At 41.0% G+C, this 24,596-nt stretch overlaps 2 protein-coding genes across 2 annotated transcripts in view; one reads left to right on the forward strand and one right to left on the reverse strand.

Moving 5' to 3' along the window:
• Window positions 1-12,283, forward strand: part of cttnbp2 (cortactin binding protein 2) — a 98,023-nt gene extending 85,740 nt beyond the window's left edge. The window contains exons 14-23 of the mRNA XM_061035962.1: window positions 2,037-2,136; window positions 2,716-2,883; window positions 3,243-3,415; window positions 4,065-4,243; window positions 6,320-6,579; window positions 6,720-6,911; window positions 7,754-7,805; window positions 8,124-8,223; window positions 9,615-9,722; window positions 10,759-12,283. Coding sequence (XP_060891945.1) covers window positions 2,037-2,136; window positions 2,716-2,883; window positions 3,243-3,415; window positions 4,065-4,243; window positions 6,320-6,579; window positions 6,720-6,911; window positions 7,754-7,805; window positions 8,124-8,223; window positions 9,615-9,722; window positions 10,759-11,151 — 1,725 coding nt within the window. The 3' untranslated portion in view covers window positions 11,152-12,283. The remainder of the gene's footprint in view (window positions 1-2,036; window positions 2,137-2,715; window positions 2,884-3,242; window positions 3,416-4,064; window positions 4,244-6,319; window positions 6,580-6,719; window positions 6,912-7,753; window positions 7,806-8,123; window positions 8,224-9,614; window positions 9,723-10,758) is intronic.
• Window positions 12,284-13,381: 1,098 nt separating this feature from the next.
• cftr (CF transmembrane conductance regulator) overlaps window positions 13,382-24,596 on the reverse strand; it is a 40,426-nt gene continuing 29,211 nt past the window's right edge. Inside the window, exons 20-27 of the mRNA XM_061035963.1 lie at window positions 23,265-23,492; window positions 22,101-22,201; window positions 21,653-21,886; window positions 20,591-20,746; window positions 19,612-19,701; window positions 18,672-18,844; window positions 17,603-17,708; window positions 13,382-15,758 (exon numbers count right to left, since the gene is read on the reverse strand). Coding sequence (XP_060891946.1) covers window positions 15,543-15,758; window positions 17,603-17,708; window positions 18,672-18,844; window positions 19,612-19,701; window positions 20,591-20,746; window positions 21,653-21,886; window positions 22,101-22,201; window positions 23,265-23,492 — 1,304 coding nt within the window. The 3' untranslated portion in view covers window positions 13,382-15,542. The remainder of the gene's footprint in view (window positions 15,759-17,602; window positions 17,709-18,671; window positions 18,845-19,611; window positions 19,702-20,590; window positions 20,747-21,652; window positions 21,887-22,100; window positions 22,202-23,264; window positions 23,493-24,596) is intronic.

The raw sequence follows: 24,596 nt of genomic DNA on the forward strand, positions 1-24,596 counted from the left end.
CTTTGATTATGAGGTTGTTGTTTTCCGCCTTTCAAGTTGGGACGGCCCTCTTGTCAGAATTTCAATCGTTCTGCTTTAAAAGCAACATAGCATGAGGCTTGATGTAAACGTCTGAGTGGAGCGGAGAACTGTCAGTCACTTTTCACACGGTACAACCCTCTACTTCAAAGTGATGTCACATTAAAGCATATTCATTCAACGATCTCGCTTCAACGCGATGAGAGGTGTATTTGGGACACTTAATCATCTCTTTTGTTTCTTAGATTCACATTTTGTAGACAGTACTTTGACCTTTTTTTTAAAGTAGAAATGAATTCAGCTCTGTTGCACCGTGTGATGCAATCAGACAGAAAGTGGATGCAAACAGAAAACCACAACAGTATCTCAGGGTCACATGATGAAACATTCAGGACACATACTGGACTCTGGTCAGTGCTGCTTCACTACATCTGCAGCTCAGAGATAACCGAGGTAGTAGAAGTGAAAATATGTCAGCACTGATGCTTCTAAATGTTTTTATTAGTAATTATCATTTGGCTGCTGGTAACAGCCAGAACACATTTGGTCGGGTGCAGAAATCACTGCACTGTTCAATCTGTTCTGTTATGACGGTAAAGGCACAGAAATCTGACATGAGCAGAGAGAGATAATGTGAATGCATTTCAGTATTTTTTAACCCTCCGGTATCATCTGTTTTTATCAAACTGTTACGACACAAATATCTACTTCTTAAAACATTCATACAAATGTAAAATGTAAATATGTTTCCCTACTTTTTTGGTTTGAATCTTTTATCAACTTCAGCCATGATCAAAACTATAAAAACATGTCATTACTATCAGGACATTAACCCTTAAAATGCCAGTTTGATGATGTGATGTCACTTTCGTTTTTATAAAAGTAATTTTTTATGTAATATATGATGGGGGGGGTGGGGATGATTTTTTATAAAACACAGGCTTGGATATATAAAAGATTGTAAACAAACATTGATGTTAATGCATTATTAATTTTTTGTGCAGTCACAATGGATCTAGAAGAAAACCTTCTTACAAAATCTCATGCCATACGCACTCGAACAAATATAAAAAGATTTCCTGATGAAAGAGATAAATGTTCCCCTGTGGGAAAAAAATGTCCAGAGTGATACCGGAGGGTTAATTTAATAATTTAATAAAAGCAATTTTGACTTAATAACACCGTCCTATTTGAAAAGACAGTCTGCTGGCTCTCTTCTAATTGATGCTGTCAAATACGTTATTATGAATTTAGTCCAGTAGTTAGAATGAAAGCTCCTGTGAGGAGTTTAGAGGGTTATGAAATGGATTGAAATTAATACTGATGTTTCTATTTGAGTTTCATCACCAAAGAAGACCATCAGCGACTAGCTTGATTATTCCTTTATAGTTCTATTTTATTCTCATGACTGCTGTCGTGGGTTAGGCGTCAGACGAAGCGTTTGACGAAACAGTCTTTACTTACATTTTCCACGGCAAAGATTCATGACAAGTGAGATGTTTGACAGTTAACGGACAGCGGGATGAGATCATTTTTTTAGTAAAATTCTAAATACTCGTGTACTGGACAAGAACGTCGAAGAGATAATAGGTACTGTTTGTGCCCAGGGGGCGCAAAATTGACAAGAAATGAAAGTTAACAATATGAGTGTCTTTACTGTTTGTCTCCTGTTCTTCCTGCTTCAGTGCTGCATTCTTCTACCTTTTTGACTTTCAACCGTTGTCTTTTTAAATACATTTAACTTGTGAACATGTTGTATACAGATATACGGATTCATGTTTAAAGAAATAAGGAAGTGAAATGTGTTCTGCAGCTGCATCCTCTCTGTATTCTCTGTAGCAGCGATGTGCCTGGAAAAGCCCTTTCTACTCATTCAAATTCTGCTCTTGCTCCATTTCTCTCGGCGCATAGTAGTAGTAGATTCCTTTAGTTTCCATGACGACGTGCTCCCTTCTTACCTCTCTTCACTCATCATCTCCCTCCCTCCCTCCTCTCTCCTCTCTCCTTTCCTTCACCAGTCAAAGCAGGAGGCTGCGGGGCTCGGCTGTGACGTGGTACGGGTTGAGGTGGATGAGAGCCTGACCAAAGAGCAGCTGCTGGACACTTTCCTCACCTGTGGTACGGACACATTGATTGGCTGAGATACAGACACACACAGATTTATGAATGACCCACACACTGACTGAGAAAAATACTCATCTACTATAAACACCCTCTGATGCCACATGCAGAGCTTAGGCAGGGCTAACACAGCAGCAGCCATGGAACATTTTTATTTGATCATTTAGAGATGAAACTGATCCAAGCCTGATCAATGCAAAGTCCCGCCCCATAGTTACTGTTGCTAGGCTAGACAAGCAATGAGAAGTGCAGCGGGCTGTTTTCAGCGTGGTGCAGTAGTGTGTATTAGATTCAAGAATCAGACACAAAGGACCAACATCCATTTTGATCCAAATTACAACATTTCCTTTTTTTTGGTCAATACTGTCTTGGATAGTGGATGTAGCAACTGGAGTGTTTCTATCGTCAATAATACACAAACAACGTGAACAAATAGACTCACAGACCAAAATAAATCAAATAATTTTGAGGTACCTCAGGGTACCCTCCACGGTTCACCAGTGTTTCAAATGTAAATAATGCAATTTTGCAATTTTGTGCAAGTCATTTGCTAACTCCGTCCTCTCCCTGTTCCAGGTTTCCTTGTTCCTACGTTGGGGTCAGGGGTCAGGGTGCCTGGCGGCAACTGTGTGGTTGTGCTGCTGGAGGGACTGGAGAAGGCTTCGTCTCTAACAGGCCTGCTGGGAGATCTCTGCCACAGTTTGGACAACAGGAGCTCTGCATCACCGCTGCTATTCAACACAGGTGAGACACAGGTGCAGCCAGGCTTTGACCTGAAACACAATCTGCTGCGTAACATTCATGTAACTCTGATCCGTAACAGACTTAATTCAGTATTACAGGTACTAATGTAAGCTATCAGATGCTTTTCCTTCATAGAATCTGCATTCAGGCCTCCTGGTGTCATTTAAAATGCCAAAGAGTGCAATCAATATACAAAATAAACTACTTCTTCATCAGATGTGTTTTTATGTAGAAATGTCAGATGATGCATTAAAAACAGTTTCATCTTATAAAACGTACTAAATTAGTGATCACAAACATAAAATTGATTTATTACCCTCCTTCCTGTCCTCCTTCCCATCCTGACATTCCTCCCCCAGGTCCCCACCACTTCTGTGATTGCAGCTTCCTGATTGCCACACTGTCACAGCCCCGCCTGCAGGGATCAGAGCTCCGCCTCCAGCAGCATTTCCGCTGGGTGACACTGCGCTGGGACCAGGAGCCACTGCATGGCATGCTGGGAAGGCACCTCCGCAGGAAGCTGCTTCATAAGGTCAGTGGGAGGTTTTAGTTTTCACACAGAGACTACATCGTCTTTGGTGGATGTTTTGTTCACTGTTTCATCAGTGATACGAAACATCCATGATGATTAACAATCGTTTTCCTTTAGTATCATTCAAATAGAAGGTTTATGTTAACATTTATGAACAGGGTACGTCAAAACAAGTACTCTACATTCCTCGTCACTGTCTAAGTAATCTGTGGATTTTTATTGAGGTTTATTGACTGAAATGAAGAATTGTTATGAAGAAGGAAAAACACTAATTTGTCTGAATGTATCATTCTTTGACTTCATGCTAGAGCGCTGAATGTTGTCATGCAGACTGTTTAAAGTAGTCGAACTTTTGAAGAGAAAAGGTGAACCTCCTTCTTGTTGCAATATTCATTCACCACTTCCTTTTAGTCCTTTTATCAGCAAGAGAAGGCAAGCTACAACTTATTCAATACCTAAATGCTACCTAAAGTGCTCTGCAGTGTACACAAACAAAAGCACAAAAGAGATGAAAAAATAAAAGAATCAAATGTTCATAGAATCAGAAACATGTGGCATAAAGAACAATGAAATAACGTATTTAACAGAAACATAATAATGACAAAAATCTACGTTAAACCTCGTATCCCTTCCTCCACCTCTCCCACAGATGGGGACAGGAGTTTGGTCGCCTGCTGGCGTCATGGAGCGGTCCGTGTTGTGGGTGAGCAACGTTTGGCAGCAGCTCAACGCGTGTTTGTCCCGCCTCGGTACCCATGAGGCTTTGCTGGGCCCGCAGCTCTTCCTTTCGTGCCCTGTGGTCCTGAACAACACACAGGCAATCGTCAGGTGTGTACCTGTCTGTGTGTGTGTGTGTGTGTGTGTAGCGTAATTAATTTATTAAGATATTATATCTTTATTTTACCTCGGAGCACCACTTCCTGTTAAAGGAAGAAATTCACTTTGACTGTACAAGTTAATTAATTATTCAGTTTCATATCTTGAAAGAAGTAAGTTCTAGAAATGTTAAACCAGAAAACACCACATGCTGCAGCAGCTGGGTCGGATTATGCAGTAGATGGAGGAGGAATGGCAGTTCAGCCGTCGTGGTTGTTCAAAAGTTCAAAAGCCTTGCTTTAGCCAGAAAGAAATGATGTTTCCAAAAATGTGCGTTGAAAATAAAAGTTCAGCAGAGATTCGTCTCTCTACGGCACAAAATTAAAAGTCTTAAGGTGATTCGAACTAAAGTCCGAAGAGAAGTGAGCAAGAAGCAAGAACCTGAACCTGGAGATCTGAGCCGAGTCTGAACTTTTATCAGCTGCAAGAGAGGGGGGCCGCCCAAGGGTCACTCCCACTCTGACCGGAGGACAATTGTTTAAATTAAACCGAGTTTACTCAATAAGATTAAGAATAAGAATCTAAACATTTATATGTCACCATACATTAATTTCAATATTAATTCTATCAGATCCATGTTGCTGTAGGTTCACGTCATGTTTAGACATGCATTTCTATCAGATTCATGTTGAGATGAAAATCACACCACCTGGGAACATCCTCAGTTAATCCCAGCCTGTAGGTGAACAAAACCATGTTATACAGTCAACATTCTCAATAAGACATATTAATAAAGTAGGAAAAGAAATTAGTGTCTTCTATAGCTAATATCAAAGAGTATGCTTTATAACACGTCTAAATGTATAATTATGAAGGTTACGTATTCATGGAAATTCTAACACTAGATGGCAATATTATTATTATTATTATTATTATACAATAGCGCTCCACATCAAATTCCTATTAAAACTATAATAACTCTTATTTGTATTCTAAACATCAGATTTTGAGTTTAAAAAGATGATTACAATACATTCAATGTGACAATTACAAATATCTAGATGAAGAAAGACATACATGTTCATTTGATGCAGAATTGAACGCTGTGGTTTAATTCAGTTCTTCAGCAGTCCTTCAACAGATGGTCAATTTTTACGACTTTGCAGACACTGGTTTCGGTCACAGTTCATGTCTTTGGGTTCAATTCGTAGATAACAAATATCTACTCAAATAGTCCTACAAAAGTTCTTGTTGTGTATTTTACTAAAGCATGTCATTTAAAAGTCAGCTCCATCCTGAAGGCTAAAGTGAAGAGATATGTGAGCTTCTCTTTTAAATAAATCATGTGAGCTGTTTATCTTCAAATGTAAAGTTACTGTGATCCATTACATTGTAACTCGTAAAGGCTCTGGTTGTCTTTTTACAGCTTGCAAAGCTATTTTGCCTGGTCATAACACACAATGTGGCAACAAAACCAACAATAAACACAATGCCTGTGATTTGTTTATTTGCAGCAACTTTGAACCACCTTTACAACATGGTTCTCTTATGAGCATATACTAGCATAGCATATTTCTTGCTAAGTAAAAGAGTAATGAGAACAATTGTCAAAGGTTCTTCTATGTACTAAGAAAGCTCAAATGCTCAAAAAAAAGGGGCGGGATCTACAGCGCTCATAAACAGCCTATCGTTTCTTTATTTTGGAGCTACGAGCTGGAGTGAATTCATTGGGGCGCTAGTGGAGTAGTGGTTGTTGCAAACTCCCCATGTACAGAGGCTGTGGTCCTCCAAGCCGTCAGCACAGGTCGCTGCGGCTCCTGTGCTGCATGCCGCTCCCAACTCTCTCTCTCTCTCCCTGATTTCTGACTCTATCCACTGTCCTATCTCTAAATAAAGGCATAAAAAGCCCCAAAATAAAACCTTAAAAAAAAAAAATAATAATAACAATAGGTGAATTAATTACTTAAAAAACAACGTGTGTTCTTATTAGCATGCATCCTTCTCTCTGATTTAGCTTCTTGAGTGAAAAAGATGTCAGAGAGCAGCGGGAGAAACCTAATGTGTGTGATTGTGTGCCCGTTTCTTCAGATGGCTGTCTCGGCTCTGGAACGCCGTGGTCGTGCCCCGTGTGGAAGAGGCCATTATCTCCCGGGTAACAGCCAAGCGTTCCTCCTCCTCCCCCTCCTCCTCCTCCTCCTCCTCCTTTTCCTCTCCCTCATCCCCGTCGTTGCCGAGACTGTCTCCAAGCAACTGTGGGCTGAGTGCCGGGCAGCAGGCTGTGGTGAAAGCCGCCCTCAGCATCCTGGTCAACAAGGCTGTTCTCCAGGGCTGCCCTCTGCCTCGACACGGTGTGTGGGCGTCACAGAGGATGACATCAGTTCATTCACCTTTCATTACCTGATGTTTGAGTCAGAGATGTGATCAACTGTAAAATTAAAAATCAAGTAAGACAGAGTGATGTGTGATTTTTTTCGGTCATATCCTGCAGAGATCGACAGGTACCTGCTGGAGTTTCGGGGCGGAGCCTTCCCTCTGTCAGCCATCGGCTCCTACAGAGGAAGTGAGGGAGGAGGAGGGAGGAAGGGACGGGACAGTGCCAAGCTGAGACGATCCAACACCAGCCCTCGGAAGAAAGGAGGCCCCGCCTTAAACTGGAGCTGCGGCGGCTCCTTCAGAGAGGGTGAGGTGCTGTTTATAAGCTGTGTACCGATGCAGTGGTTTTAATCCCTTTAGTCGACAGTGAAGCAGTGAAGGGAAACAGCTTCTACTCCACAAAATGACACGAGCTCATGAGGCAAATATCAAAACTGATCTACGACTTTCCAAGGATCCATTATAAAACTTCAAAATAAAACTTCAAAAAAACTCAAAACTGATCTACGACTTTCCAAGGATCCATTATAAAACTTCCCTGATGGATCATGACATGTAGAGAACTTAAACACTACACTACTAGAGTTACCAATAAGAAAATCTAATTTGATTTTTTTGCTAAAATAAAGCGGCACAAAAATGAGCAGGAATTATTTTTACACATGACTTACTGAGCTCACAACAAGCAATAAATCATAAAGATGCAGAGGAAATGAGTTTTAGCAAGTCATGGCAGAGAGGTGCAAAGAAGCAGGTGGGGGTAAAAAGTAACGCTCAGGGCTGCTGATCATAACAACAGCAGTTTAAAGAAATTCAACATAATGTTACAATATGTTGAAAGTCATCCACAGATGATCACCTCAACATTACTTTGATCAAAATAAACGTAAGGCCTTTTAAACTTAGAAGGGATTTGACTACTTGAAGTGAACTGGCTTTGTTTGAGCTCTTAGCATCCACAAGGGGCCGCTGTTTCCCAGTCTTAACATGTACTGCATGCCGGTGCCTTCTACACAATGTTTCCTGCGACACAAGTGAAAAGACCTCCACCTTATTTGTGTTTGTAGGGTGGAAAGAAAAAAACTCTTAATAAATCTTTCTGCATGCTTTATTTAAAAAAATGTGTTCATGTGTTTTTTGTGATTGCAGGCTCTCTGTCTAGCACTGATGTCAGCTTCATCTCAAATGGCAAAGTCCAGAGGTTTGTGTTCTTTTCATTCATTTCTACGAGAATAAAAAGTAAGCACGGTATCATGTAGATCAACTGTATTGTGGATAACGCAGGAGTACACCCTAATTCTAATGGTGAATGCCTTTCACCAACCTCATATAACTGTCAAAGACAGATGCATTAAAGGACACTCTCTGATGATCTGTATTCTTTCTGGGTTATTTTTAGCAAAGGATTTAAGAGATCTTATTATGAGTAAAAGTACCTTGACATGTTTAAAGATTACCTTAAACTTATCTGTTTATAAACCTAAAATTGGACTCTAAATTTGTTGAATTGTGTTTGCAGGGAGCCTGTGGGTCTGTCTGTGTTCTCTGATGATGAGACTGATCTAATCAGAGAGCTGCAGACGATGTGCTCCAGCAAGTCCGAGCCGGACATCAGTAAGGTACAGTCACTCCTGAACTCAGGACCACACAACACAGTGAGCACTCTGTGTGATCCATTAAAACTTTAAATATGTATGCAGGTTTTATTTAGTCGTGACTTTATTTTAATCTTTAAAAAACAAAGCATATTTTCCACGTTGTTTAGTTGACACAATATGAAACTGGCCACTGACCAACTTCAAGTTTGAATTGGCATTAACAATAATTCATAAACAGTCCCTGAAGCAGACTGTGGAACTGGCTGAGCTGTGAGCACCTCTGGGTGATGTTAAAAATGTCTCGGACATAGATTATAACAGTCTAGATTAATCATTAGAAGATAAAGGTTAAGCTGGTTGAATATACTCTAAAGATCGATTTCTGCCTCCTCCTTTGTCTTTGTCTTCCAGAGCGTCAAATAAACATTCCCAGAGAACAATCTTTCCTTTCAGAGGACACTCGGGGCCTTAATTACACCAAACGCTCGGCTTTTAGCTCACATGTTTTGACTCATTCACCGCTCCTTAATTATTCACTGTCATCCTTCCAAATATAGACACTGTACTTGTTTTGGAGTCATTGCCCTGGCATGGTAGTGATATCGACCTCTTAAGTAGCTTTAGTTCTGTTGAGACGAATCCTGTTTCTCATGTTCATTTTTACCTCATTATTCTTTAAATATAGAAATGACTAATGCTGATAAATAAGCCCAAAGTGTTACAGTAATCTGACATTCAGTGGTCTAGAAATGATTTGTTGCAGTTTCCAGTAGAGCCTGATTTATCTGCCAGCCGATAATATCGGGCCGATATTAGCGTATTAATTGACTATCGTATCGGCTAATTTTATAGCAGATATGCACCGATATTACTAGATTTACTCACCAGTCAGATATCCTTTCATTGGAGTATCCCCCCCAGAGGGTCAAGCGGTGATGCACGTACATGCGGAGTTACTTTCCAGTTGAATAACCATCTTTTTTTCCCCAGAGGTGTTTGATAATTGCCTTTGAGGGATCAATGAAACAAATGTGTCTTTATCTATATCTGTATTTAACTCTAGAAATCGAACATAGATCCAAGAAAAATATCAGCCAATATATCATTTTTTCTCTCTCCCCACTATCGATATCGGCCCCAAAAATCCATATCGGCTGGGCCCTACTTTTAAGCAACGATGTGGAACTAGGGCCGATGTGGTGAAAAGCAGTTTTTGGTTTTTAAGAGGCAATCATCTCAATCTTAAACCTTAACCTGTATCACCCTGATGCTAATGACAGCTCATCACCAGATGTCCAATATGAACACCTACTACTGTACACTACCAGGGGCCTCAGAATGCAGCCAGGCACTGCTGAATCTTTGTGCTGCTACTCACATTCAGTCTTTAAAGATTCGCTCCTCTCCCACAGATCTCTCGCGCCAAAGACGACCTGATCCTGTTCTCCAGCCCTCCCAGTGAAGCCACGCCCCCCTGCAAGGCCGAGCAGGAAACCGCTATCCAGCAGCGACCACAGACGGTGAGCAGGGGAAAGAAAATGTGCAAATGAATCAGTGACTGACAGCTAAGCATCCAAAGGAGTAAAAATACTGCTTACAGGAAAGCAAATCTTCTGAATCAAAGCCCACACAAACAAATAAACAGTGAGAAAGTAGAAACCCGTTTATGATAAACGTTGATGTGTGGTTGCGCAGCCTGACATGTAAACAAATGTTCCTCCGCAGACACACATGATGTTTGTCAGTCAATATTTTTGTCTCCAGCATCTGTTTACATTATTGTTCTGTTCTCTGCAGGAAGAAAAAACACACTCCACTAATCTGACTGAGCCACAAGCTAGTGACTCAAATTTAAATGAATGTGTGAGTTTGTTTTGTAAAACGTTTTAATCATTGGTGTGTCGTGCGTTTGGTGTTACCTCACACAGAAATGACCGGTCCACTATGAGCTCTTTGGAGACAGTAGAGTACACGCAGTGTTGTCATTACTGCAGGTTTGCATGCAGCTCTACAAGCTAGCCTTTCAGCCTCCTTTGGGCTTTTTGTTTTAGTGTTACAGTAAGCTTACATTGTGATTATGATTCTAAAGAAACAGCCAGTGAATTAAATGTATGACCTTCATTTCAGTTCTTCTGCTTTTCAAACGACTTTGAAAATCAGTGCAACCAAAACATGTGTCTGTATATATTTACAAAACGAAACAAATGAATGGGGTCATTACTATTTGTTGTTAGCGAGTCAGATCGGCTACACATCTCAATGGGTTTTCCTCCGCCTTGCTGAGGATGTGAGTTGTTAAATTAATGTTGTCTTCATGGCTTAATAAGTTCAGAAAACAATAACCATCTGGTAAAGGATTGTTTACATCTCCGTGTCACGTACATGGATTTTTGAATTGCCCCCCGGGGACAAATAAAGTTTTTTGAATTGAATTGAATTGAATTGAATGGAGCTAGTTGGAACAGATAGAGCTCTACTGTTGCTGAGTTGTTGTTTATAAGATCCCTAAATGGTGATTGAAGTTCTCACTCACCAACGTTGTGTTCCTTTGTTCAGACGGTCACCCATCAGTCCGTCCGCAGCTCCAACCAGGCTGCCGTCCAGAGCAGCGACCGACGTTCAGGCCCTCGCGCCAAATCGCAGCTCCCCGTCCCCAGCAGCAGAGGGCAGCAGATACGAGCTTCTCCTGCTGCCACCAGCAGCAACAATAACAGCAGCAGCAGCAGCAGCAGCAGCAGCAGCAGAACCCAGACGCCCCCCAGCCGTGGCAGAACCACCACTACCACCACCAACAGCAGCAGCAGCAGACTAAAGCAGGCTCCTCCACCCAGCAGCAGCAGCAGCAGCAACAACAACTACTACCGCAACAACATCAACGACAACAACCAATCACACGAGGACATCTGGATCCTCCACAGAGATTTGCATGAAAACAACAACAACAAGTAGACATTTTCTCCTTCAGCTCCCCGTCCCCGTCCCTTCCCATGATTCTGCTGTGAACGCCCCTCCTCCCCCCCTCCATGATGTAGACTAGGTACCTGACGACCGTTGACTCTTAGTATTTGTACTTGTTATCCGTACTTGTTACACTGTACTGCAGTTGTGTACTTGGGGACCATAGTTTTATTCTATTACAGTATTTGAAGTATTTGATTGTTTGGTTTTGGTAAAAATTCAATGTGGGGGAAAAATGACAGAAGGTACTTTCATGTCGCCTTATTCCAGTGTATGAGCCTGAGTATGATGGGACAGTATTAAGAGTGCAAGATGCAGAGTCAGAATGAACTGTACTTCTCCTACTGGTTTAAGGCCATTGCAGAGTAACTGAAGGTACTTACAGACGTGACCTTCTAGAGAAAAGTGTTTTTGGATCAAAGAAAGAAACGAGCAGGTTTTATTTTAGTTTCTGTTGTTTTTGCTATTAAGTATTTTGAGATATTCAAGTGTTTAATCTCTAAATAGTTGCAAGGTTGGTTTAAATACTGTTGAAATTAATCAGGGTTTTACCAAATATATTTGTAAATAAGAATTAGTAGGTTTAAATGCTCTATAGATTGGTGTACGTGGTGATGACGCTTGTACAGTGATGAAACCTTAAAGCGAAACTGCTGAAAAAAAAAAAAGAAGACGACGACGACTTGTACATAGTGTTTGTAAAACTAGTTTGGTTCTGAAGCCGTCACTTGTTTCAAAGTGAGGGCGCTGTGGCAATAAGTAATAGAAGTGTATAAACACAGGATGTCCTCGATCAACTGTAAGCCATAATAAATATTTTAGAAAGCATCTTTAACCCACCTGAGTCATGTTCTGTTTCTCTCCCCCAGCCGAGCCACGATGCTCTAACTCATCCTCTCTTTTTGCTCTCCGTCCTCACCGTGTTTGTCGTATGCTTTTCTTTTGAAAGGACATGTGTTGTTACAAGCGGACATTGTTTATATATAAATACAAATCTATCTATACATATGTACAGGAGAGATTTTAGTCAACCTTTGATTTGGATCTGTACGATAGCTGTTTGAGGTTTAAAGAATTGTCTTTCAAGCACAAACATTAAAAAATGACACTGATAAAAATCCAATCCTGACTATTTCTGTTTCTTTTCTTCTTTTGTATTCTTAACTCCTCGACTGACCCTGAAAGTAGTGTTGAAGTTCAAGTTCACACTAACCAAGACCATGACATTGTCTCTGAGCGCTCTGGTCTGTGGTAGGGATCGGACCGAGCCAAGACTAATGGTGCATTCATGTGGTATCGGACACTTCGGGAAAACGAGTTTCCGAGTTGTAAAATGAACATGAACGTGTGCTCGAGTAGGAACAACTCGGAAACTCATGACAAAAGTAGGTGCCTGACTTGCAGACTTGACGTCATATTCTTCATCACATGGGGGGGGGGGGTAAAATATGTTGTGTTAATGTTAAAATACTTTTTATAAATTCACGTATTACACGTCAACTTTTTGCTCAAATATAACTCATAACAGAGACATTCACACTTCTTCCTCGTGGCATCCACACTTTTTTTGTAGTTGTTACAACATTCGAACTCTCCGAACTGAAATCAGGTGAACGCACTGAAGTTGGAAGAACGACTTCACAACTCGGAAACTGGGACCCATCAGAGGAGCACCTGAATGCAGCATAAGACCCATGCAGAGGGAGACATAGACCATAAATATCACTGAAAAATCCTCATCTGGTGTGCAGCAGGCGTGTCACTTACTTAGACTGTAACACCAGAAAGGTTGAGGACATAACTGGGAGATTAAAAAAAACAATTATGAATGAATAGAAATTATTTATTTTTTTAAAAGGGGAGTTTTCCCTCTAATCACAGTAATGACAGAAAAATAGCCAATCACTGGTGGTCTTGATTTAAAATCTGGAGTCCTCCCAGTCTGAGACCAAGACAAGACAGAGTAAATTGCTTTTGATTCTGAGACGGGACTGAGACCTTCAAAAAGTGGTCTGGAGACAGAGACAGATTTTTAGTATCACAACCCTACCTGAAAGTACTCAAAGAGGATTTTATGTATGGAGGAGAATAAATGATCTCCTTTAAAGAAAAGACAATAATGTTTGAATCCGTGCGTCAAAGAACAAAGCAACAAACAGAAAGACAAGACAGAAAAAGTAAAAGGAAAGTGCAGCTAACAGATGACACACTCGCACTGAAATTCTCAAAATCTTTAGTTTTTACTGGAAATATAGTTGATTGAACAAATACATTTATACATTTTTTGGACACAGGTGTCCCTTTTCCTATGAGTAAGAAACTGCTTTGTTCTTAATTTAATCTGTAATAATAAAAAAAACACGTCGCTCATCACAGTAGTTCAGATATGAAGGCATTTCTCCACAGTACCTTAAAACTCATCTGCATCACTGCTTTACAAAAGTACTCAGTATGAAAGAAGCAACTCACTCGTCCCTCAACCAAAGAAAAAAAATAAAGTGAATTAGAAGAGTTAAAATGTTTGTCAGGTTCTGAGGAAGAATTAATATCACTTGAAATGATAAAAAAAAAAGATCGAATAAGCTAAACGTTTGCATTTGTACAGCAGTGGCTCTGAAAATAGATTTTTTTTGTGATGATTCATCGTTCATTTGTAATTCATCAAGTGACACGAGGAGAAAAAAAATCAAAGTAAAAAGCAGAATTAGTTATGACAATAATAAAGCTATATTTCATTTTAAGGAGAAGTTTAAAAAAACAAAGTGTACAGCTCTTAAGTTCTTTAACGTGTGCCTTGCTTTAGAAGAGAATGAGTACCTCAGGCTGTCTCTAAAGTGCATTCAGATAGAAAAATACGGGTCTGAGTCGTCGTGTTAGTAGTGTCAGCCAACAGCTTCACTGTCCCTTTTAGGTGCAGGCCTCTGTGTGTGTGTGTGTGTGTGTACAGTATGTTTGTGTGTGGTTGCTTGGTGCAGTTAAGTTTCTGCAGTCAGGCAGACAAACCAAAGAAACTGCAGCATTAACAAGAAGATACTTTAGGATCACATAAAGCCACTGCAGAAGTCTTACTCTCAGCTCATCTTTTTATCCTCTAGCGATTTGTTTTCTTGCTTTTTTGCGCAGAAAACGTTGTGTAGGGTGATCGGCAAATTAGAGAACAATCCTCTCAGCACAGTCTGCAGCGGAGCGTCATAGTCTGCAGCAGACGCTGGTCAGCAGCGGGGTCGGTGGACGATGTGTAATTCTAGTTTTGATTTGTTGTTCAAGTCTTTTAAAGCGAATAGGCTTTTGAGTACCTTTGGATAAAAAAGGTGTTCATATCATTCACGCAATTGAAACTTTATGTATGAAATGAGAAAAGCTCCATTCTGATAAAAACACATGCAGTCAGAATTCTACACTGGCTCCTGTCGAGGAATGTTTTGACTGAAGAGACTCTGAACACATTTTGTCACACCTCTTCAAAAACAACCGACTGACTGCGACCTGCAAAGGCACTTGAAAAAGAATCACCGACATCATATCGTCCAGTTAGTCGGAGTGAACCACAGATCATGGTGCATGTTACTGTCTCAGGTGTGTTATTTACATGTCAAAGGCACATCTCTCCTACCCATCATGCTTTGCTCTCAGAGGTTCCTGTTTCGTGGAGGATTTCATCTCTCATGCAGCTGTGTGGTGAGCTCTGCCCTGCAGTACATACACATAATATGTTTTTATAAATATACTTAGTGACTAACATTTACAACTAAAGTGTCTTTTTTTAGGACCTGAACATTATTGCATTTCTTTCAGTCATACAGCCTTTTTTAAGTGTTTCATCTTTTTCTATACCTGCAGGTGTGTTGGCGTGTTCTGCACATGTGAATTTGCATTTCTTTCTTTTCAGCGTCTAATTCTGCACTTCATATTCGTGCAGAATTGAACTCTTTTAGGTTTATGTGCAGGGTTGTTACCATGACAACATGTTTTTATAACTTGTGTGCAAAACATACTCTACCAGTTGTGTATTTATGACATCAGCAGCATAGCACTTTGCTATGTTTGAGTTGTATTAGTAAACTGTGTCATCCCTGTTCAGATCTATAAGCTGTATTTGAATATGGGTTCAGTTGTGCCAAAATTTGATTAAGTGAAAACTAAATATAAAGACTTTAATTGTTTGATGTCTAATAATGGATAGTGACTTAGTTGAGATCTGAGTTTTCCTTTTTAGTGAATAGTGAAGATGATGCTAATAATAAATGGCTTTAAGTTGTCCCATCAGATCTTAAATCATCAGTACTGATCACAGGATCAAATACTAGTTTTGTCCATGTGGAGTACAGGTGAGTGTGTTTATGTGTGTTTATGTGTGTTTATGTGTGTGTGCGCATGTCTGGTTAGAGGCGAGTGTCGTGGACTTCGTCTTCCGCTTCCTCTGGCAGAGACGAGATTTTAGCGGTCTGAGGCGGCGCCCTCTTGCTGGAGTTGAGGCGATGAAGGTTGGGGAAGAGGCGCAGTCGGTCGGCGGGGCTCATGGCCTGTTTCAGGTGACTCGTCTCGTTCAGGAGCTTCTGGATGGAGTCGTAGCTTTTCATGGAGCTCCCTTCAATCATCTGCACGGAGGAGAGTAAACGCAGTGTGAGTTTTCTTTCATGTACGTTTGTGAGACGGAGAGAAAACAGAAGCTAAAAATGTGTTTTGTAACAGGAAACGTTTGGTCTTTGATCAAACAAAGAGAAACCTTAAAAAGAATGAAATAAGTTCCTTATCTGAAAATTCCTGGAGTTGTGGAAACACGGTGTATGTGTGGGCTGTGGATTGGAGGTTATGTTTTGAACACAGAACAAAGTGAACCTTCCCTCAGTACTGAATTACATTAGGCCCACTCTACAACAACAGCCGACAACAAACACACCCAGTACTGCGTGTGTGTGTGTGTGTGTGTGTGTGTGTGTGTGTGTGTGTGTGTGTGTGTGTGTGTGTGTGTGTGGTACAGGGTGTAGTGTCCTGCAATTTTCTGTTGAAACACCATTATCCTTAAGATCAGGACATCTGTGACACATCGTCCTTTCAGATATATTTAAGTATGTATGATGAGGTGCTTCCTTCTTATAAATTGGATCCATTTATGGTGGTCATTGGTTAGATAAACACAAAGCTAAAAAAACAAACAAGGAAACTCCAGGAGGAGATGGAGGTTTCAGGATGATTTCATACTTTTAGACAAAGTAGCATTTAAAAAAACGGCCGCCTGAGGACTTCTGAGTCTGAATTCAGCTAGAAAGTAAAGAGATGAGAGGACAGCTCTTTAGTGACATAAACCTTAGAAAAACACATCCTGAGTGGAAGCTTTTCTAGAACAATGACTGAAATGAAAGAATGTACTTTAGGGTGCTTGTTGAGCTCAGAGCAGGTGCCCATGTACAAAGTCTGCAGTCCTCATAGGTCACAGGTTCAACTTCAGGTCTTAACGCTATTTGATACATGCCATCCCCACCAATATGTCCTGTCGAACATATACATAACAGGGCTGTCAATGTTAACAAGTGAAAGCATGGGATTAATCTATAGACCCAAACATGTAGTTTATGCATTCTAATGGGGCTAGAAGATAGTGAACATTGATGCCAGCTGGAAAAAGAGAACGCCTTCGATTGCACTTGGTGAGTCGGTAATTGTCTTTCATTATCAGACAGTAATGGTTTGTGCAAATGTAGCTGTCTGAGTGGTCCCGTGTTTGCATCCATTATGTTGCATAATAGGCACGTCCATGTGCATAGTGGTGTGCACGAGGAGCTGGATGGGCTCAGGAAATGTTGGCTGGGCGGCAGGCGGTGGCCTGGACCCCACATGAAATCTGATTAAGCCACCTAAAAACCCTAAATGGACTTTTTAGTCTGTGTTGCAAAAGGCTGCTAGTAGCTTTCTTTGCATTGTGCGTGCACACATGACTGGTTGATTTGTATTTTACTCTTGCCATCACCTGCCCAAGGACAACAGATGGAAATAAGCTTGTTAAGCTAAATCTGGTACAAAGCATCTCTTCTCTTCTGAGACTAATGTGTTTCTATGTACACTGTCCCTGATTCAAATAGACTAATAAACTAAACTAAATTTATATGTGGCACATTGTGATAAATCACATCCTCTCTAATTTTTTAACCAATTAACAGAACTAATAATCCAGGTGACAGTTCCCTTAAATTCCTGTCATACAAGCTGCTTTTTTTTTTTAACACAAACCTTCATTACTATCACTTAAACAATCCAGCAGACGGACACAGACGCAAACAGCCACGTCCAACATAAAGGAATGTAGTATCATTGTAACCTTGTAACAGGCCAAGTTAGAGTGAGCTTCAATAAGATTGAACCGTACAAACTCATGAGTGTTTATGTTTCCTCACAAAAATAACTGTGGAAAAAAAAAATCCAAAATATATAATCCAAAACTTACCAGGAATGATTGACACTCCAGCAGTGGCTCCACTCTGTGTTCTGATAGGATGACTGTGCAGTCAGAGAACGCATGCTTCAGCGTCTTCCTCAGGACCTGTAACGTTCTGTTCACACACACACACACACACACACACACACACACACACACACACACACACACACACACACACACACACACACACACACACACACACACACACACACACACACACACACACACACACACACACACACACACACACACACACACACACACACACACACACACACACACAAAAGCAGTCCTCATCATCATTAGCATCATCTTCATCATCAAAGGCCGTCTCTCTCTGTTGCTCAAACATTAGCTTAAGGTTGCGCTCTTGTTGAGGGAAACATGAAAGAGCAGGCGGCGTTCGCCTCAGGTTAAATTAGATTGCTCATTAAAGGCTTCATTTACAATCACGACCGGCGTCTGCACATATTGCTACACACACAAACACGCACAGTCAGAATTACAGTAAGTAGTCGAGATTGTCCCCATATGCAGGGACAGGAGCAGCACACATGTTAGATTTGAAGTGCCTCTGCTGCACTGGGTTCACAGGCTGACACAGACACAAAGAAAATACACACAAACCCCTGATCACTTTCAGGTTTCAGCTGTTTGTGTTTGTGCAGTCAGAGTCACGTCATAGTCCCCTGTTACCCTAGAAAACATAGAACCCCCAGAATGCAGGCATACTAGTTCAATTATCAGGCTCTTCTTTTATGAATGCCACGTTCAAGTTAGAGTCCTGCACTGGGTTCCACCGGCTGTGTGTAAGTTCAAATGTAGCCTTGTTAGAGTGTAATTTCTAATTTAGGACAACACACTTCTAACATGGAAGCTGTTGCACCAATTGAGAAAGTTCCAGCACAGACATTTGTTACAACTTGAATCTTACACGTAGCTCATTGTGGGTGTAGCTAGATAAAATGTGGAATCCAAAGTTGCAGATCAAGCTGATTGTAAGCCCTCATGTGGCACACTGACACCTACATCCAAAACACACAGAGCTCGGGCTGTTTTGACGTTAATAACTTACATGGGGTCGAGGTAGGCAGAGGGTTCGTCCAGCAGCAGGATGCGAGCCTTGCTGAGGATGGAGCGGGCGAGACACAGCAGCTGTTTGTGTCCGTTGCTCAACACGTTGCCTCCGTCTTCCAGCTGGAAGTCCAGCTTGTCTGGAAACTGCTCGATGACAGACTTCAAACCCACCTGAGGAAACATACTTAACTTAAGAAACCATTTTACTCTTCAAGCCTTTCAGCATGCATTGTTTCTGAAGATCATCAGACTTCATACAGACACTGCAGATTAATTCATTCATGTGAGACGCCTTATAGCAATATTTTTATGAAATACTTAAAAGGTACAGTCAGTAGCTTTTTCATAAAAAATTAAATGTAGACTTATACAAAATAATGACTCTCAATTGAATGTCTTCAGAGACCCTCTGCCTGGATTTTGATGTTTTGTATTATTTTACACAGGACGTTTCCTGGTGGGGAGATGGTGTGTTTTGATAGCAGTGGATACAATTAAGAATTTGGAAGTGATTCCAATTGGTGAATACGACAGATGTCTGGGGATGAAGCGGCAAAGAAAAGAAAATATAATCGTAGTGAGGCAAAATGCTAGTTCCACTCGCTGAGTTGGTCTGCATACTGTTGGACAGGCAGGTGCCAAACCGTTAGATTGTGCTAGCGTGCAGTAGCTCGCGGTGCAGGTACAAGCAGGAAACGTACATCCTGCAGTGAGTGGGCGTTTCTGGGGGGTGGGGGCGATGAACCCAGGAGGAGGGGCCCAGTTTGAATGTTGTGTTTACAAACCGCAATCAACAAATGCTACAGACTCTACCTTTAAGCATAAAGAATGAACATAAAATCTAACTCCCTTACCTCTAATTATTGTATTAATCCGGTAACTGTCTTGTGAAGCACATTTATTTATAAATCAAAACAAAATTTAAAAGAGGGCCTCACCTCCTCGGCTACCCTCCACAGCTCCTCATCACTGTGACGTCCATGTGGGTCCAGGTTCATCCGGAAAGTTCCAGTTAGAATGAAGACTCTCTGTTTGCAACAGAGCAGAGTAAAAAAGCATTTGACTAAGTGGTATTTCACTCCTGATATATCCGGCTGCATATGAAATACAACACCTTGAAACATTACTTATTATCTATAATGCTTTCTGAGTTGAGTTAATAAGTTGGTGTTTCCTCAGACTCTTGTGTCCCATCCGTATGTAAAAAAAAATTAAACATATATCATTGTTTTTAACATTCTCTTATTGACAAAAAAGTCTCACCATAAAAAACACATTTCAAAATGATTTATAACGTATCAGTCAGTGCTGGTGCTTCAGAACAAACATACAGTTCTACGTAATCAGTGTTTAAAAAACTCTCAATGTGAGACTTAATTGTTTCAGAACTCTTTAATGGTCACATATTATGCAAAATACACTTCACCATGTTTATCCCACACCAGTATTTGTCCCTAGTCTGTCTACAACCCCCCCAATTATGAGATAAGTTCCTCCTCTCTGTTTTTTGCTAGGGCTTCTTGAGAAAACCCGAGCCACCCAAGCCCTTTCAGAGAGGGGCGTGGTCAGGCACAGCTCATTTGCATTTAAAGCTACAGACACAGAAACAGCCTGTTCTGAGCAGAGCTGAAATAGAGGGGTTTATAGACATGATCCAAAACAGGATCAGAGTGGATTTAGAACAAGAAACTTCACAGACATGTTTTGGGCCGCTCTGAGACTTATTTAAACTGGTTGATGAGGAGGAGAACATGTGACCTTTAATACATCTCATGCCAACCTAGCTCCACTTTCATTTGGCCCTGTTGCAGATGATTCTTTTTTACACTTTTCCTTTTTGATCATACTCTACAGTACTTAAATCAAATATTGCAACATTTGCACGACACATAAAAGATTGTAAATTCATGGTCATACCTGCGGCACCACTCCAAAGGCCTTCCTCCACGTTTGCAGGGAGACGGAGCTCCAGGAGACGCCGTCGATGGAGATTTCTCCATCAGTGGAGGCGAGACGCAGCAGAGCCGAGAGCAGGGTGCTCTTCCCTGAACCTGTTCGACCCAGCAGACCTATCTACACACACACAAGAACATTCACATTTAAACCTACAAAATATTTAAAGTCGTTTCTGGCTTTTGCACGCACATATGCTGCACAGTATGCAGAACATACTGTATCAGTACCCGAACAGTATATTCATGGCAGTGTGCATGCTGCCTTCAGGTGTATAAGAGTCTAATAGCCCAATTATCAGAAGACCTTGGAGAAGCTAATGGGACAAGGCTAAAGTGCAGACACTTAGTGAGCTCCTCTGTCCTCAAGGATTCATTATGAGGAGCTCATAGTGGCTGCAATTACAGCCAGGAGCAGAAGAGAGAGGGATAGGAGTCAAATATTTCTTTTCTATTATTTTCTTATTTCTATTTCTGCCACTGCTGCCAGTGATGATCTGCACCACTTAAATGACATAAGGTGTTTGAAATCTGGATCATAAGGGGAGATACAGCAGATACTGGATGATTGTAGGGATGAGTTTAAAATAATTTTCTAGTATTTTCTTCAAGCAAGGTCATTAAGGGGGATTATGATATTTTAAATATTGGTAACAATTTGATTTGAATTTTTATTGATACTAAGTTTTTGGAATTCAGTCACCCACAGATCATTGGGGATATTACAACAATGACCTTACAGAAACGATCCCCAAAGAATGACTTGTTTTTGTCAAGGTAAGATCTATAACAGATTATAAAAGATTTATATTGTTTGCTTCAAAGCCGCCAGCGTCCGTTTAGACTGAGAACCTGTGAGACAACACAGGTCTTTACTTGTGAAATTCGTTTGTGTTAAAGGTTGCTAAGTTCAGATCCAACACAATATTTGTGTGACACACAATTAACCAAAATCCAATTCCTCCAATCCAACATTCCTCAGCCAGGCTTCATTTAACTCCACTCGCTTTACTCATTGGGGACTTACACTCTGCCCTCCCTCCACGGAGAAGGAGATGTCACTGAGGACAGCACGCCCAGCCTCAGTGTATTTCACAGTCAGGCCCTGGACGTCCATGTGACCGCGGTTGGGCCAGCTTTCTTGGGCATGTGGGTTGTCGATGACGAGGCCAGGGCCTCCTTTACCACCAGATTTCCCTGGAGGGAGCGGCTCCTCTGACGGCAGGTCGATAAACTTAAACACCCGATCAACTGATCGCATCTGAGAGAAGTAGAGAGAGAGTGAGGTGAGCTGAAGGGGATTGGGCTTTTAGTTTAATCAAATCAAAACGTCCTCTGATGTGTGTTTGTAGCAGCTGAATCAGTTCTGGCTGGCCAGTAGTTTTGAAGTATTTCAATACAAGTCCTACTATGATGCAAACAATAGAGATTTGTGTGATTGTGTGTGTGAGTGTGTGTGTTAGTGAAACACATACCAGTCCGTCCACAGTGATGCTGGTTATGACAGCCCATTGGAAAGTCCCAAGGATGAGCATTGCAAGGGCCACAATGATGCCAACCTCCCCTGGTTTGTCCTCTGTAATGTGAACACACATACACACACGCACACAAACACAGACACACACACACACACACACACACACACACACACACACACACACACACTCGTCAGTATTGTCCAATCACAGCTGCTCTCTCTGATGTCAGAGCAGAGCTCAGGTATGTCAGTTCAGCTACAGGCTCTATTGGAAAGTAATGAGCTGTGAAATGACCCTTTAATCTGCTCTCAGCATAAACACAGACAATGACGCAGCAACACATGTTTGTATGTCTGTGTGTGTACTTTTGTTTCACATTTATTTAATCAAACACGCACATGCTTCCTTCGCTACATGACATCTCATCCGGTGGCGTTCCAGCAGCTTTCACAGACAAACTGTGTGTTATGATCTTGATATCTGACTCTGCACACTGAGGCACACAGATAAGGCTTCTTCACACCATTGGCATAATGGAAATAATAAAGTGTTTACTGTCTAACTTAATCGAATTTCATTTAATGTTTTCCTTCTTCCAATGCATAAAAACAAGTGCAGCTGCTGCTCTTGTGTTTTTTTTAAAGGCTCATTCATCTCATTCTGTCATTACTTTCTGTTGTCTTATGTTTTTATTTTGAGGGTTCTAAATTACAACTATACTGGTGTTATTCAGGTGGGGGCGCTAGTTTAGGTCACTGGTGAGAGCATGCACCCCCTCCCCTGTACAGAGGCTATAGTCCTAGTCCAAGTGGTCTTGGTCCAAATCAGAACACAGCCCTTTGCTGAATATCATCTCCCACTCTCTCCTCTCAACATATTCTGTCTCCTTTCAGCTGTCCTGTCTAATATACCCCCCCCCCCCCCCCCCTCCAAAAAGAAAATAAAAAAATGGGTTGAAAAATTAGTTCAGGAAAAAAAGACTTTAAAGTGGTACTGAAGTTCAATGCTAAGAAAAGTCTTCAATTCTTACTGTTTTCCTTCAAACTCATTGTATAGACCTACTGTAGTATAAATTGTACTCTATGTATCACACATACCACCTAACACATCTGTCCAAAATCCACCCTTAATCAGAAAACCCACAGGTATCCCGGCACTCACGGTTGGTTCCAACAGCGATGAAGGCAGCTGCAGTGAAGAACAGTACAAAGATCATATCACATCTGAAGAGGAACCATCGCAGTGTGGCCAGGTAGTGGAACCAGGCGGCTGTGTGAGTGTTAAGCGCCTTGTGGAAGAGTGTCTCGAAGTAGGTCTGACGCCCAAAGGCCCGAATAGTCCACAAACCTTTCAGGGAAATGATGAGGTGGGAGAAGATGGGGCTACGAGCTGCAAGAGAAGAACAAAAATGTTGTACAACTTTCAGAGTTTGAGTACTAACAGCTATTTACAACAGAAGATGTAAGTAATAAGAGGCCAGACTGAAGGCAGACTAGGAGTAAGATACAGGTTGGCCTAATATACATGTTGCTCGGGTTATTTGGGTCTACCAATGGGAAAGAAAACAGTGTGCCAAACAGAAACTAAATATTGCTTGATTAGTCATGAGCTTCATTTCATATCCTTTGCTAAATATTTTCATTTTGTCATTATTTGTTCTGTTTAGTTTTGTTTTTCACAGTTTTAGATGTATTTATCTTTTGGGTCTCATTCTTCCCTGGTGTTTCCCTCTATGTTCTAGTGTTTCTTGATTTTTCATTCTACAGTGTCTTCAGTGTTTCATGTATTTATTTTGTAGTTGTCCTCAGTGTTTCCATCTCTCCCTTTCCAAGCCCGGCGCAGTCTAGGCCTGTGAAGACTGTTTCGTCATGAGCCGGGGATCCGGCCGAAGATTTCTGCCTTTTAATAAGGCAGTTTTTTCTTACCACTGTAACTTTTGCTGCTTTGCTAAAGTGCTCATGATGGATAGGCCGGATCTTTGTAACATAGCAATAAGTAAGGTCTTTTACCTGCTTTTTGTAACATAAGAATGAGTAAGGTCTTTTTACCTGCTCTTTTGTAATGTTAACAGACAATGAGTAAGGTATTTTACCTGCTTCTTGTAAAGTGTCTCGAGATAACACTTGTTATGAGTTGTCGCTATACAAATAAAAATTGATTGATTGATTGATTCTTGTCTTGTGTTCATTCCTGCCTGTGTGTTTCCCTCCAGTGTGATTGCCCTCATTGTCTTCACCTGTTTCATTAGTCTCACCTGTGTTTGATTACCCCTGTGTCTATTTAGTCTCTGTGTTTCTTCCCTTCTGTGTCAGTTCATTGTATGTTGTAAGTAGAGTGTAGTTTGTGTGTCTTTCCAGTGTTTCCTTGTGACTCCTTGTTTTTTCCCCCTTTGGCTTTTTGTTGCACATTTTTGAATCAGTGAGTTTCGTTTGTCTTTGGCTTTTTGTTAAAATAAATTATTTTTGTTAATTCTGCATCTGGGTCCTCCTATTA

The sequence above is a fragment of the Labrus mixtus genome, chromosome 4, assembly GCF_963584025.1.
Source record: "Labrus mixtus chromosome 4, fLabMix1.1, whole genome shotgun sequence".
Lineage (NCBI taxonomy): Eukaryota > Metazoa > Chordata > Actinopteri > Labriformes > Labridae > Labrus > Labrus mixtus.